We start from the raw sequence: 17,090 nt of genomic DNA, 5'->3' as shown, positions 1-17,090 counted from the left end.
AACTGTTCGTCGGGAACTTCATGAAATAGGTTTCCATAGCCGAGCAGCCGCACACAAGACTAAGATCACCATGCGCAATGCCAAGCGTCGGCTGGAGGGGTGTAAAGCTTGCCACCATTCGACTCTGGAGCAGTGGAAATGTGTTCTCTGGAGTGATGAATCTGGCAGTCCGACAGACAAATCTGGGTTTGATGGATGCCAGGAGAATGCTACCTGCCCCAATGCATAGTGCCAACTGTAAAGTTTGGTGGAGAAGGAATAATGGTCTGAGGCTGTTTTTCATGGTTCGGGCGAGGCCCCTTAGTTCCAATGAAGGGAAATCTTAATGCTACAGCATACAATGACATTCTAGTCCATTCTGTGCTTCCAACTTTTTAGCAACAGTTTTGGGAAGGCCCTTTCTTGTTTCAGCATGACAATGCCCCCGTGCACAAAGCGAGGTCCATACAGAAATGGTTTGTCGAGATAGGTGTGGAAGAACTTGACTGGCCTGCTAAGAGCCCTGACCTCAACCCCATCAAACACCTTTGGGATGAATTGGAATGCTGACCGAGAGCCAGGCCTAATCTCCCAACATCAGTGCCCGACCTCATTAATGCTCTTGTGGCTGAATGGAAGCAAGTCCCTGCAACAATGTTCCAACATCTAGTGGATAGCCTTCCCAGAAGAGTGGAGGCTGTTATAGCAGCGAAGGGGGGACCAACTCCATATGAATGCCCATTATTTTCGAATGAGATGTTCGATGAGCAGGTGTCCACATACTTTTGGTCATGTAGTGTAACATAACACTTCTAATACCTTCCACTCTCTCTTTCTGTCTTTCTCTCTCTTTATCTCACTCTCACCACTGGCAGCATTAAAGCAGCAGCCAGCCAGGCAGTAATCCTACGCGTGGAAGTGCCCTACACAGTGGTGGGAAAAAGTACCCAATTGTAATACTTGAGTAAAAGTAACGATACCTTAATAGAAAATGACTCAAGTTAAAGTGAAAGTCACCCAGTAAAATACTACTTGAGTAAAAGTCTAAAAGTATTTGGTTTTAAATATACTTACGTATCAAAGGTAAAAGTAAAAGTATAAATCATTTCAAATTCCTTGTATTAAGCAAACCAGACAGCACCATTTTCTTGTTTTTTCAATTTACGGATCGCCAGGGCAGACTCCAACACACAGACATCATTTACAAATGAAGCATTTGTGTTTGTGAGTCCGCCAGTAGCGATAACCACGGATGTTCTCTTGATAAGTGTGTGAATTGGACCATTTTCCTGTCCTGCTAAGCATTCAAAATATAACGAGTACTTTTGGGTGTCAGGGTAAATGTATGGAGTAAAAAGTACATTATTTTCTTTAGGAATGTAGTGAAGTAAATAGTAATGTACAAATACCCCCCAAAACTACTTCAGTAGTACTTTAAAGTATTTTTACTTAAGTACGTTGCACAACTGGCCTTACATAAGTGTTTCAGCATCCGCGCTCCTGTAAAATTAATAATGGTACTAATGGAGACCGCTTAAAACCACACTCACCTCACCCCACCACAGATAATTATAATCTGGACCATCAAAAATAATTAATCCTCTAGAGCAATGTTATTCAAAGTCAGGGTCGCAACCTTTTTTATTTTTTTTATTAAGAGTACAGATTATTTTATGGGACAATATTCAAACGTTATTGAGAACATTATTGAGAAAGAAAATTGAAAAATACAACAAAAAATGGTTTATTGTCACACAGCGGATAGATGCAGTGAAATGGGTTGTTTTTACAGGGTCAGCCATAGTAGTACGACGCCCTTGGAGCATATTAGGGTTAAGTGCCTTGCTCAAGGGCACTTTGACAGATTTTTCACCTTGTCGGCTCGGGTATTCAAACCGGCGACCTTTCGATTACTGGCCCAACAATAACCGCTAGGCTACCTGCCGCCCATGTATCGATATGTATGTGTTGGTTATCTTAGAGAGATGAAAATGTTATGAATTGAAGGTTATTTGTCCATGTGAAAATCCAAATGTACCGATTTTAAGGTTGTGTCATTAGATTTGGGGTGGGGTTGAAATTCTGGGGAAAGAAAATTGGGTCCCCATTGAAAAAGTTTGAATACCACTGCTCTAGAATGTATGAGGAACTGTACAAGTGGTAGAGTTCCTCAGCTACAACACTCCATGTAGGACTAATGTGACAGTAAATAGTGTTTAATTGTTCTAAGAGTTTGTGATGACCATGAGCCTACCTGTTCAGAGCAAAGACAGCATTTCCCAGAACTCAAATCAGTTGAAGTAGAGTACAAGCCACATATTTGTTACCAATAATAAATCATTTATTTAACCCTAAAACACATTTACGCAAACGCTCTTATCCTGGATAAGAGCGACTTACAGGAGCAATTAGGGTTAAGTGCCTTGCTTAAGGGCACATCGAGTCGGCTCGGGGATTAGAACCAGCAACCTTTCGGTTACTGGCACAACGCTCTTACCCACTAACCTACCTGCCGCCCCACCAGTCATGTCTTATTGTTCAAATACTCTGATTTTATTTGACTGGTTTTGCTGAAGAAATTATCAATGGGATGCTTATCAACAGCGTTTTGACGCACAGTAATCCTCTTTGATTTGGCTTCTGACTAGAGGAAAGCAAATTCTTTGCAATCCAGTCAGTCTGTCTTACAAGAGGCCTGTGCTCATTAATACTGTAGGGGAGAGTGGGGTAAATTTAGCCATTTTGTACATTCAGCATCACTATGTTAAGGGAAATACAGTATTCTTTCTAACAAAGACATCTACATATATTTCAGTATGTTGTGTATCCCTGGAAATAATCTGAATTCATGTAAACATAGCTTGTTCCAAAAAAGTGGTCTCTTGGCACAACTTACCCCGGATATGGGCAATATTGAGCTGAGGGATGGAGTAAGTTGATGCACCTTGGGGTAAGTGGGTGATGGTGTCCAGTGACATTGGGTGATGGTAGGTCAAAGTTTAATTCATGGAATGGGGGTGTGGTATATTTTATATTTTAAATGTATGCCTACATTCAGATATAGATCTCTCTGTTCAATATGACTTACCCTTCCATTTCTTGACCAGTTGTCTGGGACAGGGATGTTGTTTCGATATGCCAATTCGTAGGCAAGTTCTCTGCATTTGAGGCTGCTAAGCCCATTAAACTGGTCACCATAATTCTTGATATGTTTAGCAAGCTCAGACTCTATGTCATCAGATAAGACCTTGTTTGTCTCTGCTACTCTATCATAGCCTCTCTTTCGCAAATGTACATGTTTGTTTTCATTTTTTTCAATGTACCTCTACAGTGTCATTCAGTCAATTTTTTCATCCATTCCTGCTGCTCAAATGGACTTCTTCCTTTCTCTCATTTCCTTGGTTGCTCTCTCAAGAACCTCAAGGGGGGCTTGGCCCTTGCATGTTTTATGTTTGTATACACGGGGCATGATGATCTCTGCTATGTAACAATAAAAAAGCATGATCTTGAGTTCATATGCATGACACTTCAGAAAAATACTATGGATATTATGCATAAAACTGACACAATGTAATCATTATTTGTATGGGGTATGGTACTTTGGTGTATATACAAGCATCATGAAACATATAACACAATAAATTAATTTGACTTTGTGAAAATCTGTTTTTTGGACCTAACTTGTTTACCACTTTTTCCATGTGGTTTCTTCCTTCACAGACTCCATGAAATGATGACCTCTTCCTAAATATTTGGTCACATTAATAATTTTGTGTATGGTTTCCTAGAAACAAGGGGAGGCTCAACTAACCCTTCTATTTGCCATGTATTTTTTGAACTGTGCTGTGATGTTTCACAAAAGTTCTGAACCTTTCTATTCTCATAGATTCTGCATATTGTAAATTAAAAATCAACATTTTTGTAAGAGTATCATTATATTATTGATTGATTGACTATTACTTTTTAAATCACCCAGCAGTGCTATTTGCAGACGGGGACATAACTTAGCAGGGGGTCTGGGGGTCCTCCCATTTTTGGGGGCAACTAAAGCACATTTCCTCAATTTCTACACAATCTAATATGACCCTTCTAGCCATCTCTATTTACAACAACAAAAAGTAAGCAAAAATGCCCACAATCATCAAGCTACATAAGAGATTATTAAATACACTGCTCAAAAAAATAAAGGGAACACTTAAACAACACAATGTAACTCCAAGTCAATCACACTTCTGTGAAATCAAACTGTCCACTTAGAAAGCAACACTGATTGACAATAAATTTCACATGCTGTTGTGCAAATGGAATAGACAACAGGTGGAAATTATAGGCAATTAGCAAGACACCCCCAATAAAGGACTGGTTTTGCAGGTGGTGACCACAGACCACTTCTCAGTTCCTATGCTTCCTGGCTTATGTTTTGGTCACTTTTGAATGCTGGCGGTGCTTTCACTCTAGTGGTAGCATGAGACGGAGTCTACAACCCACACAAGTGGCTCAGGTAGTGCAGCTCATCCAGGATGGCACATCAATGCGAGCTGTGGCAAGAAGGTTTGCTGTGTCTGTCAGCGTAGTGTCCAGAGCATGGAGGCGCTACCAGGAGACAGGCCAGTACATCAGGAGATGTGGAGGAGGCCGTAGGAGGGCAACAACCCAGCAGCAGGACTGCTACCTCCGCCTTTGTGCAAGGAGGAGCAGGAGGAGCACTGCCAGAGCCCTGCAAAATGACCTCCAGCAGGCCACAAATGTGCATGTGTCTGCTCAAACGGTCAGAAACAGACTCCATGAGGGTGGTATGAGGGCCCGACGTCCACAGGTGGGGGTTGTGCTTACAGCCCAACACCGTGCAGGACGTTTGGCATTTGCCAGAGAACACCAAGATTGGCAAATTCGCCACTGGCGCCCTGTGCTCTTCACAGATGAAAGCAGGTTCACACTGAGCACATGTGACAGACGTGACAGAGTCTGGAGACGCCGTGGAAAACGTTCTGCTGCCTGCAACATCCTCCAGCATGACCGGTTTGGCAGTGGGTCAGTCATGGTGTGGGGTGGCATTTCTTTGGGGGGCTGCACAGCCTTCCATGTGCTCGCCAGAGGTAGCCTGACTGCCATTAGGTACCGAGATGAGATCCTCAGACCCCTTGTGAGACCATATGCTGGTGCGGTTGGCCCTGGGTTCCTCCTAATGCAAGACAATGCTAGACCTCATGTGGCTGGAGTGTGTCAGCAGTTCCTGCAAGAGGAAGGCATTGATGCTATGGACTGGCCCGCCCGTTCCCCAGACCTGAATCCAATTGAGCACATCTGGGACATCATGTCTCGCTCCATCCACCAACGCCACGTTGCACCACAGACTGTCCAGGAGTTGGCGGATGCTTTAGTCCAGGTCTGGGAGGAGATCCCTCAGGAGACCATCCGCCACCTCATCAGGAACATGCCCAGGCATTGTAGGGAGGTCATACAGGCACGTGGAGGCCACACACACTACTGAGCCTCATTTTGACTTGTTTTAAGGACATTACATCAAAGTTGGAACAGCCTGTAGTGTGGTTTTCCACTTTAATTTTGAGGGTGACTCCAAATCCAGACCTCCATGGGTTGATACATTTGATTTCCATTAATAATTTTTGTGTGATTTTGTTGTCAGCACATTCAACTATGTAAAGAAAAAAGTATTTAATAAGATTATTTCATTCATTCAGATCTAGGATGTGTTATTTTAGTGTTCCCTTTATTTTTTTGAGCAGTGTATGTTTAAGTGATTGATAAGACTGAACTAGATCCATGATAATTAAATAATCTATATTGTGTTGCACCTTTAACCAATAGCCTAACAAATGAACAACTCTTACAAATAAAGTACAAAGACAACTTTTGATTGTCTTTAAGACATCCTCTATATCAAATTTCAGCCAGACCGCCCAGCCAACCCGAACCGCCTACACGCCCGATCCCCACCAGTCTAGCTGGGTCACCCAGTCCTGCCCCTAGGGGTCCACGGCCCTGTAGCGCCCCAACCCAACACACCCCACTCAGCTTTAGGATCTTACTGAAACTTTCATTATTGGTTTCAAGTGTGTTAGGCCAGAGTGACAACAGTACAGCAGACCCCCAGGGCCAGAACTGAGCAGCCCAGCAGCTAGGGATTGCCTAAATAAGTATCTCCCCTGACGTGGGCATGTTTTCAATACAGACTCTTTTTGTCGTACAGTATTCTATATAAGGCATCCAGACCTTATGAAAGTTGCACAGTATACCCTTAATCTTTTTAAAAAATCAAGCGATACTGTACATACACCTGTTGTATTCAGTATATTTGACAAATACAATTTGATTTGATTTAATAAACTGCATGAATTCCCGAGTTGTAGACCACACAAGTCATCGCGTGACTAGATATGATGGTTATTATATCAATATTTGTGCATAAAAATCTTTCCATCAACATTTCTTGCATCATTCATTTTACTGACACAAAAAGATCCCACCTTGTCTAGCATATTTTGTTTAGTCAACATTTGTTCTGTTTCCATCAAGCCTGTCCACAGCCATGGGAAGTAGGGGTGCAGCACCCCCTGAAAAATCAGAATTAATTTTTTAAAATATATTTTAATAAAGTTGTTTTATTAAAATATTTTTCACAAAAGTAGTGCACTGGGCCTTTACTAGTCCTGTATTAACGGACCGATATAGAGTGTAGCGCAGTCCACCCAAAAAAAATCAGCACCCCCACCCCCAAACTACATCCAGTGGCATGCACTTTACTTGGATAAAAAGATTGGATGGAAACTGGTTTAGCCTGTGTATGTTTGTCCTTCACTGGACCCTGAGGTGTGTCACAGGAAGTGTGAAGGGAATTACAAGGAGGCCTCCGCCCTCAGTGTCCATAGCACTTTATCAGAGGAACCCCTCTGCCCCCTAGTGGTTATTGTACTTCTCACATACACCTAGCAACAGGTTGCTCATGGCAAAAGGAGTAATGCAATTGTATCTATGTGCGAACCAGACATTTTACCATAATAAACTTAAAGTTTACAAATCACATGTGTATTTGCACCAATGAATAAAAGGGGGTAGATACTGTATCTCCAAAGGCCTGTACTGTAGCTGTGCTGCGGTGCCTACTCTATCCTCCTGGTTCAACTGTTCCTCTTCTCCACCTGCTGTTCCTCATCACTCCTCCTATATCTCTCTAGCTGGCAGAGCACCAGTCCAGTACTGGTGCCGGTGACTTTGGCTGCAGCCATACAGACAGAGAGGGTATGTCCCAAATGGCACCCTATTCCCCACATAGTGCACTACTTTTGACCAGAGCTCTATGGGCCCTGGTCAAAAGTAGTTAAATATATGTTGCATTTCCCTCTGATCCAAAAAGGATAGGCCTACTTTAACATTAACATTGACAATGTGTCTCATACATAATGCCTAAGATATTAGAGGTTACTGACCTTCATCAACGTATTTTAAGGCCCAGAACCGCACCCATATTGTGTTTAGTGACATGTGTGGAACCAATCGTTCTTCTCTACGCGAGCATTCCACCAATCATCACAGCTGGGCGGGACTTTTAATGCAGCCCTTCAACATGGCGGACATGTCGCCTACGAGTTGAATTAAAGCACATTTTATACTTAACGAAGTTAGGGACAAGAACAGTGAGTAGTAAGGTTAGAATATATCGTTTTCAAGATAGTAACTGCAGTCTACTGAGAATGAAAGGCAAGGAGCGGTCGCCCGTGAAAAAACGCTCGCGTATTCTGGACGATATTCGAGACACTGGAGGAAGCCACCCAAGAAGTAAGAAAATGGTAGCTCTCTCGGCGGCAGGCAGTAACGGGAATAGTTCTGTCAAAAGTGGTGGTTCGGTAAGACGGAGTTTACCATCTGAAAAGAGAGACAGTCGAGATTTAGACGGACATGTGTCCAGTCGAACTGGGAGTAACCATGATTATGCTAATAAAACTGGTTCGAATAGCAAGCTACACATTAGCATTGCTCTGGACCCCACGACAAGGAACAATTCTCGCGGGGAACCGCGGTCTCTTCCGAGTAATGAAAGTGAGTACAAGACTCTAAAAATTAGCGAACTGGGCTCTCAGTTGAGCGACGAAGACATTGAAGATGGATTATTTCACGAATTTAAGAAATTTGGGGACGTGAGTGTCAAAATAAGCCGAGTTAACGACGAAAGGGTGGCATTTGTGAATTTCAGAAGGCCCGACGACGCCAAGGCTGCCAAGCACGCACGCGGCAAGTTGGTACTCTATGACCGCCCTCTAAAAATTGAGGCGGTGTACATGAACCGGAGGAGGAGCCGCTCCCCCATCGAAAAAGATCCATATGCAGGACACAGACATTTGCATGTCCAAAGACCCCTTTCACCAACGGGGCAAGGATATAGAGACTTCCGACTGCAGCAACTAGCCTTGGGTCGTCTCCCCCCTCCGCCCTCCCTCCCTAGAGAACTGGAAAGAGAGAGGGAATTTTCTATCTATGAAGCCAGGGGCCGACCACCCTTCATCCCTGACTGTGCAGCTTTCTGCGAGGAGGACCTCCTCTCCCCTGAAGATGATCAGCGGGCCAACAGGACGTTGTTTCTTGGCAACCTCGACATCTCAGTGACAGAGAATGACTTGAGGAGGGTGTTTGACAGGTTTGGGTTGATCACAGAGGTGGACATCAAGCGGACATCCGCTCGCGGACAGAACAGCACCTATGGATTCCTAAAGTTCGAGAACCTGGACATGGCTCACCGTGCTAAGATCACCATGTCAGGAAAAGTGGTGTGTCACAACCCTATTAAAATTGGCTATGGAAAAGCGACCCCCACAACCAGGCTGTGGGTGGGGGGTCTTGGCCCCTGGGTCCCCCTTGCTGCCCTGGCCAGGGAGTTTGACCGTTTCGGCACCATTAGGACTATAGACTACAGGAAGGGGGACACATGGGCCTACATCCAGTATGAGAGCCTGGACGCTGCCCAGGCCGCCTGCTCCCACATGCGTGGCTTTCCTCTGGGTGGTCCTGAGAGGAGACTTAGGGTGGACTTTGCCGACACAGAACTCCGCTACCAGCAACAGTACCTGCCGCCTCACTTTGACCTAGTGGCAGACTCGTTCGTCCACCGGCCCACCCTCGAGGCCATCAGAATCAGAGAGAGGAGCCCTCCACCCTCACTCCGCTTCAGGGAAAGGGAACTGTACAACGCTGACTGGGCTGGCCCAGCGGTCTGTGAGAGGGTGCGAGGGGCAGCTTTTGAACCCGTGGAGCACCTGGAGAGGCGTTCACGGGAACCCTGGTCTATGGAACGTGAACGGGAGCTGCAGAGCCGAGACCAGGCCCGAAAATGGCGCCTCTTAGAGGACGGGCGTCGCCCGGACCGCTCACCAAACAGCAGCGAACATGGGCGTCGTCGCCATGGCACCTCTCTGGAGCGCAGCCCTGGTGGCAGCAGCCGGGACGGGGGGCGCTACAGTCCCCCACGCTCCGATAGACCCTCTCCCGGCAGAAAGCAGCGGGGCAGCCTAGACCGTGGCCCTGGGGACAAGAGGCTGCGGACAGTCAGCCCAGCCTTACCAGAACGTGACCGCAAACGCAAAGCCAATGACTCATGTACAAGCCCTGTAAAGAGGGAGGACCGCTCTGACCATCCCTCCTCTTCCTCTTCCATGGCCAGCCTGCAGTCTAAGCAGGGGGCCTGGGGGCAGAAGCTGTGTCAAGCCTGGCAGGGTGTGCTCCTGCTGAAGAACAGCAGCTTCCCCACCTCCATGCACCTGCTAGAGGGGGACTTAGCTGTGACAACCGGACTACTGGTGGAGAGCTCCACTGGTGGCCAGGTGTCCCAGCTGAAGATCACCCAGCGCCTGCGTCTGGACCAGCCCAAGCTGGACGAGGTGTCCCGTCGCATCAAGACAGCAGGCCCCAGCGGCTACTCTGTCCTCCTGGCTGTGCCCGGGAGCTCCGAGGAGGGGCCCCAGGACGTGGGAAGCTCCACCGAGAGGCCTCTGAAGAACCTGGTCTCCTACCTGAAGCAGAAGCAAGCAGCCGGCGTCATCAGTCTGCCCGTGGTCGGCAGCCGCGACAAGGACGGCGCAGGAGTTCTTCACGCTTTCCCCCCTTGTGATTTCTCCCAGCAGTTCTTGGATGCCTCAGCTAAAGCCCTTGCCAAAACCGAAGAGGACTACCTGGTGATGGTCATTGTCCGAGGAGCCTCATAAAATGAGAAAAAGTGAAAATCATTAAGGTGTGATGTATTGGTAGCACATACACACCCACAATGTGTTACGGGATTTAGCTGTCATTGAAACAGGGAACAGGGTGGGGGGTTGATAGCTTTTTGTCTTGCTAAAAGTAGAACTTCTTGGCAGAACACAATGCTATAATAAGTCATTTGGTAATCAACAATAACAAGCCTTTCAGATATTTGAAGTTGTCAACTCAGCATGCATTACATTCTATTGTTGGTCTACTTTTAATGGGAACAATTTAAATCGCAAGAAGTGGATACATTTAATTGAAAATGGTTAAGTCAAAGTACTCACCTTTCTCTAATTGCGCGACTACATTGGTTATTGCCTTCTTATTTGGAAAAAATCTGACTTCCATTGTATTTGCATACAATCATTTCTCTGGTGTCAAGTCTTGTTTGCTATTCATTGCAGTAGAACATAAAAGCATATAAAGATTAATCTGAGACCTGAAAAAACTAAGTGTAGTTCAGTTTTATCTCCTCTCAGTTGAATTTCTTACACTTACTCAGACTGGTCATAGATAAGCCATGCCATAATTTAAGAGCCCTGTGAAGGTGTGTGTACTACAATAGCTGTAAGACGATACAGTTTTCACTGATTTGAAAGGTCTGCCATTGCATTGCCAATTTTACTAATATATTATTGATGTCTGCTTTATTTGACCAATAAGAATATACCAGTCTCTATTATCAAGCAGACAATTTAAAGGGGCATGAACGTTTTTGAAATTCAGTTATTTACATCAAAGCCTACCTGAAATATTCTCAAATCGAACATTTCTGTTTGATAAGGTCTTACTTATTTGATCCATAATTGGGAAGATTTTTATTATTTCTAATCGCCAAAGCGCTCCCATTTTCACCTACTGTATCACCGACTCTTTGCATGGCACCAATAGCACCCACAGTTAAGTTTGAATTTTCAATGTTTGAAACAATATTTTGTGTGATACATTATAAGAGAATCTAGGATATCAGAGTTTGTTTTACAAGTGTTGCATTGCCCTGCTGACTTTATAGATTATTAGTAAAAAAAACAAGTCTCATAACAGATTATTTTGAGTGGTCTAATTTAAACGTGCCAATTAGTTAGGCAATATCCAAATATTGACTATTAGCGTAAATCCAGAATGGTTTTGATTGTCAACAGTTCTATGTTCCTTGGGTTCATTCAATAGAGATGATGCCACACAAATTCCATAGAGGGTATTATTTTTGACTAAATAAGAACTACCACCATTTTCCTGTGCCACTGAGGTCCTTGAGGTCAGGATGTTATCCTGGTTTTTATATTATGAGTAATGTTATTTCCAACAATCATCCCACAGATAAATGGTTATGAGTTAATTTGAGGTAATTCTTTCACTATATATAGTAAAGAGGGAAATCAAGCTTACAACAAATGACGATGGCCCCTCATGGCAGTAATATGTGTCCCTTGATGACTTCCCCTTTTGGCTCTGAGAGAACTGTCTAGAAACCCTTTAGAAACTGCCTAGCCTTCCAAAAAGCTAGGTGGAGCCATTTCACATAGTCCTTGCAGTTCCACAAAAGTGAGTTATCAAGGAGAGAAGGAAAGTAGTTTATCTAACTGGAATTTCTCCAATGAGTTCAATCAGTTATGTCAAATTTATGACTGAAGGACCAAGAGTATGTATGTATGTATGTACTTAAAACATATATATATTTTAACAATAGGTTTAGCTCAATGATATACTTAAATTATGTTTAGAGTTCAACTAAGGATAAGGTTTGTTGACTGGCATTAGGCATATGTATCAAAATCTCTCCAAATACTACAGTTAAAGTTAATTTAGATAATTGGTGATTTTCAATTTGGCGTTTACATTAATTGCCAACTTTATACTTGGGGAACTCACCAGTAGTGTTGTTAATGCCATAGCCTTGTGCTTCTACTTAGGATTCAACGTGTATTGGCATTTTATTGAGAGAAAAAACTACATTTTTATTTCAAAATGTAGTTTAAGTGACATTTCTTGTATAAAATTATTACTGTATGTATGCTATGGACACTTCAGATTTGAGCAAGGGATACCAGTGGAAAACACCACCATACCACCGTTGGACATTGGAAAACACCATACGCAAAAATACCCCAGAATGCACAGGGGCAAGGGTCCTTTGCACAGTGGCCCTTCGTGCATTTTACAGAATTTACTGCTCGTTGTGTTAATGCTTTGTGATGCCAGTTCCCGTGTTTGAAATGGAAAATGTGCTTTGTGCTGTGTCTACCTGATTTCTGGAGAAAAAATGGAAACCGCAATTGCACATGCGCCTAAGACGTAGTTGTCAAAAAAACACAAAGTGCGGCTTGCACTTCATAGATTTTGTTTCGGTATCAATAAATGTTCTTTCGTGGGGAAAAGAAATGTTTCTGCCTTGGAAGACGACTTTTGTGACCTTTTCTGTTGTGTTACGAAGGAGTTGTCTTTTGCACTTAAAAAACACGAAGGCCATGTCTGTGTGAAAAATGGGAGCACCTTTTCAGACCTGAAAGGAATGAAAGAAAAGTATTGCGAGCAAGGGAAAGAGCTCAAATCTTTGTGTTAACATCATTGCTCACCATCATTGTTGACACCGCTTTTCGAAGAGTTGCTGATGTTCCAGTTGTCAATGCCAATATGCGCCCCCCCCTTTTACCATGCCATCATTTCTGTGCCTTTGCTGAGATGTCCCTAGTGTCCCCTTGAAGAGGGGAGTGGGGCTCTACTCCTGTGTCATCTCTGGTCCTCGTAGCCAGCGGTGCAGGAGTTGTTTTCCAGTGAGCTGTTACAACGGAGGCTGGAGAGAGGCTCACCTCTGCTGGCTGCTCTGATGGCGGTGCTGTTGTCATCACCTTGTGCCACTTTGATCCAGTTTCCCCGGGTGTTCCTCTGCTCTGCACACCACACCTCTGCTGTGTGTCACTTTGGCCGACAACACACAGCTGGGGTGCCTGTCCTGTCCACTCAATTACTGACGAAAACAACCCTGCAGAGCTAGGAGAGTAATGCCTCAAGATCTGTTCCAGCTTAACAAGGAGCCATAGTTTTAATTATTTGTGTATTTGCCAGTTGCGTTGTTCTCCCTGCCTTGAAGCCTGCAAGAAGAAGATTTTACTGTGTTAGGGTCAGGTTACATTGGTATCCCTCCATGGGATGGAGTGACTCGGCACCCAGTCTTTCCACAAACCACCATGTGCCACTCCCAGTGAAAGGAACCACCCGCCCTGTGCAGGGATCGATGATTTGAATTGATTTAGTTCTAAAGTTTATTCTAATTGAATATGAAATCAAAATGAAGAGACAGTCATTGTGCTGCCATCAGGGATCCAGAATCCACAGGAGGCACTAACTAATTGCCCAGTTATCACTCGACTTAGTGCCAGGATGCCAGGCCTGACCAGCATAGTTGCGGATTTGGTATGTAAACTTTGGTAGGAAATGCAAATCCTGCTTTGCGAGAGACCCACTGTGTGTGTGCCACACCCTGGACGGCAACACAAGGCTTCTCAGAGGTTTTGAGCTCTGCCTGTCTATGACAGGAGTTGGCATCTCCATCCCACCCACAGACACCTGTCCCTGCTCAGGTAAAGATTGCTGCCTGAACGACATACTTGGGTACGTATAAACAAAGAACAGTCTGAACCCTTGTAATGAACACCTGAATATCACTTAATCTGGTTTTGTGTACTTAGATGCATTCTATATATGAGGCAAGCAGAAAAGCCATTCAATGAATGATACCTGGTTCATAATAAATGTAATACCATACACTTGTATATATTGCACATAAACAGGTATAGAAATCTCCTCAAAGCAATGCCATTAGTATAAAAGCACTGGTTACAATTTAGCATAGTGTATTGCTCCATGATCATTTTGTTTCACTTTCAAAATGTCCATAGGTCTGTTATACAATTCATTAACAGTGCGCTGTCCATAGATTTTTCTCCATGCATGTTGTTTTGTAACAGGCAAATTTAGATTCTAAATATTGCTTATCCAATAGAAGTCAGAAACTGCTGTCAAGTCCCTCTGATGTGAATGTCACATACCGGTAAGTTAAATTGAATATGACATTTTACTCTGTCAAGTGTAACTGGGGAGGGATAGATAAATAGCTAAGCTAAGTCTCCCGAGTGGCGCAGATGGGTCTAAGGCACTGCATCGCAGTGTTAGCTGTGCCACTAGAGATCCTGGTTCGAATCCAGGCTCTGTCGTAGCCGGCCGCGACCGGGAGACCCATGGGGCGGTGCACAATTGTCCCAGCGTCGTCCAGGGTAGGGGAGGGAATGGCCGGCAGGGATGTAGCTCAGTTGGTAGAGCATGGCGTTTGCAACGCCAGGGTTGTGGGTTCGATTCCCACGGGGGGCCAGTATGAATAAAAATAATAATGTATGCACTCACTAACTGTAAGTCGCTCTGGATCAGAGCGTCTGCTAAAATGACTAAAATGTCAAATGTAGGTCAGGACTATTCCTAAAATCATACACAAATCTAATAATATCCTCAAAGGCTATATTGTTTTTAAAATGGTAAAAGATTCAGATGGGCTATTTAACAGCATGCAGGAAGAACAACTGGTAGAGAACAAATGTTAGAGTTAAAATTAGAACTGCACATTATCAGGGGAGACAGGATCCATCTTGTTTAATGATATGAATGGGTAGGATACAGAGTGTTCCCTGCTTATGAGTGGGGGAGTGACACGCTCTTGAAAACATCAGCCTTTTATATCTGCAGCACGAGCATAACATTCAGTTTAACAGAAATCTTAGTGATGGAAAGACCTGGTAGTCTGATATGATCAATACTGCTTGTACAACTGCATAAAATGGCAGGAACACATTAAATAATCTCAAAGTTGCATTTTATAGATTAGACACAAATGGAAGAACAGCTGCGGACTCATGTTCCCCCACAGTTGAGAGGAGCAGAAAGGATAGACGTATAAATATGCCATGAGTATTGATCATCAGTAGATGTGTTATGTTACTAACTGGAAGTCGCTCTGGATAAGAGCGTCTGCTAAATGACTAAAATGTAAATTAATGTTGTCAGATCATGCAGGGCCCTTCTTCACTGATAATATTGAATGGGTTTAGATGAATTACTTATTTCACAGTAGGTAACATTGACTTTGCATTACGAAGAGGTAAGTAGTGACTTTCTCTTAGCCATCACTAGTCCCAGGTGGCTTTGAACAGTAAATGCTGTCGTTTTACCATTTACAATACGATTCTAAAAGATTCAATCAGCTTTTTTCTACTAGATTATAACGCTTGGTTATTTCATTTGATACTGAAAGCTTTGGTTTATCTAGAACATATCCTTATGATATGTGATATTGAGTTGTTAAAATTGTCTCCAGTACTATTTCAGGGGATTGGATGTTTGTATGACGTGTTCAAATGTTTTAATGTGCTACATGTGTTTTGTTGTTTCTCTTGCCAGTCTTGTCTTTGTGTTAAGGATGTGGCCCGATTTCAGTCCTCAGCTCATCGATTAATCCTCCACGAAACCGTTTTCATCAGGTACTACATCATGCACTGTAGTAAATACACATTAATCCCATACTACTGTATTATGACCTCCTTATGTGTTCCTCATGAACAGCGATTATTCACATGTTTGAGTTTCACAAGAGCTTGGAAAGAGCAACATTCAGAAAAGGAGGAAATAAAGATAGGCTTGCTCCATTGAACTGTTTCTGCTCTGGAAGAGTCATACAACCTGAAAACAGAACTGTAAAACTGTACAAGGTGTAGAGTTTTGCCTGAATATGTTTTATCTAATTAACAAACATATCTGGTTGATACAGTATTAAACAAGGAATTCATCTGACAAGGGATCCACACTTTGGTGAGTACATTTAATGCTGTCAGTGTTTACAATTTAATATGCATTTAGCCAGAGTCATTATTTACTATTTTAACTAATTGTAATTTGTACATACCATATTACGTTTCAATTAAAACAATTTGTATAATGTTATTCTTTTAATAAAAAGTATTTTATTTTAAACATGGCTGTTGTTTTTTATTAGTGTGTTCTCTTTTATTACTTGTGTCCAATTGAAGATGAGGTTAAATGATCTAAAGTTATTACAGTTTTACAATGTTCCAACTTGTTGGCATTACATAAAATTGTATGAAATTTTAAGAAAGTCAATCAGCAGTAAGTTATGATGATGTCTGACTTTGTCCTTTAGATGGCAGAGTTGTCTAAAGAAGTTAGACGATAACCTACGTCACCTAGATCTTTGCAGAGGCATGTAAAATATCAGACCGTTATTAATGACGTTATCTTATCTTATATAATAACCCTCTAATCAAGTGATAATCAAATTGGTGACATGCGGACAATTGAACAATTCCCATCAGACTAAAGTATGCGGAAAGTACGCTCAGTCCTTTATTTGCAGTCATTAAAGTCACTCTATTCTTTGTATCAAATGGCCATTAATAATATGGGTAATTGAAGCCATTAAACTAAAACCAATCGTACACACTCAAATATGTTACATGCTCATATTCTGAAAAGTCAACATAATCCCATATTACATATTATATACAGAAATCTTTGTGGGAAAGGCTGAGTCAGATAAACTGGAACAGTACGTCATATGTGACTTGTTATTAACCTGTAACAAGGTGTGACCTACATGTACTGTATACGCACTTCATTAGTGCAGATGTAGATTTATTGGCTTATTCTTTCTCATACAGTTCACAACAGTACACAAATAGAAACACATGCCACTTCAAATAACTTACACTGAGTGTACAAAACATTAGGAACACCTTCCTAATATTGAGGTGTACCCCCTTTTGCCCTCAGAACAGCCTCAATTCGCCTGGGCA

At 43.0% G+C, this 17,090-nt stretch overlaps 1 protein-coding gene across 1 annotated transcript; it reads left to right on the top strand.

Moving 5' to 3' along the window:
• The first annotated feature begins 7,560 nt into the window (after window positions 1-7,560).
• Window positions 7,561-12,610, top strand: LOC121575282 (RNA-binding protein 15). Its single transcript, XM_041888268.2, has one exon. The coding sequence runs from the start codon at window positions 7,692-7,694 to the stop codon at window positions 10,191-10,193; it is 2,502 nt and encodes an 833-aa protein (XP_041744202.1). The 5' UTR covers window positions 7,561-7,691; the 3' UTR covers window positions 10,194-12,610.
• Window positions 12,611-17,090: the final 4,480 nt, after the last annotated feature.

Source organism: Coregonus clupeaformis, chromosome 10 (genome assembly GCF_020615455.1).
Source record: "Coregonus clupeaformis isolate EN_2021a chromosome 10, ASM2061545v1, whole genome shotgun sequence".
In the NCBI taxonomy this organism is placed as follows: domain Eukaryota; kingdom Metazoa; phylum Chordata; class Actinopteri; order Salmoniformes; family Salmonidae; genus Coregonus; species Coregonus clupeaformis.
The sequence above is the reverse complement of the archived record's forward strand: the minus strand, read 5'-3'. Positions and strand labels throughout refer to the sequence as shown.

Excerpts from the sequence above, each read along its gene's own strand:
- LOC121575282 (XM_041888268.2), top strand. The coding sequence starts at position 7,692 with ATGAAAGGCAAGGAGCGGTCGCCCGTGAAAAAACGCTCGCGTATTCTG.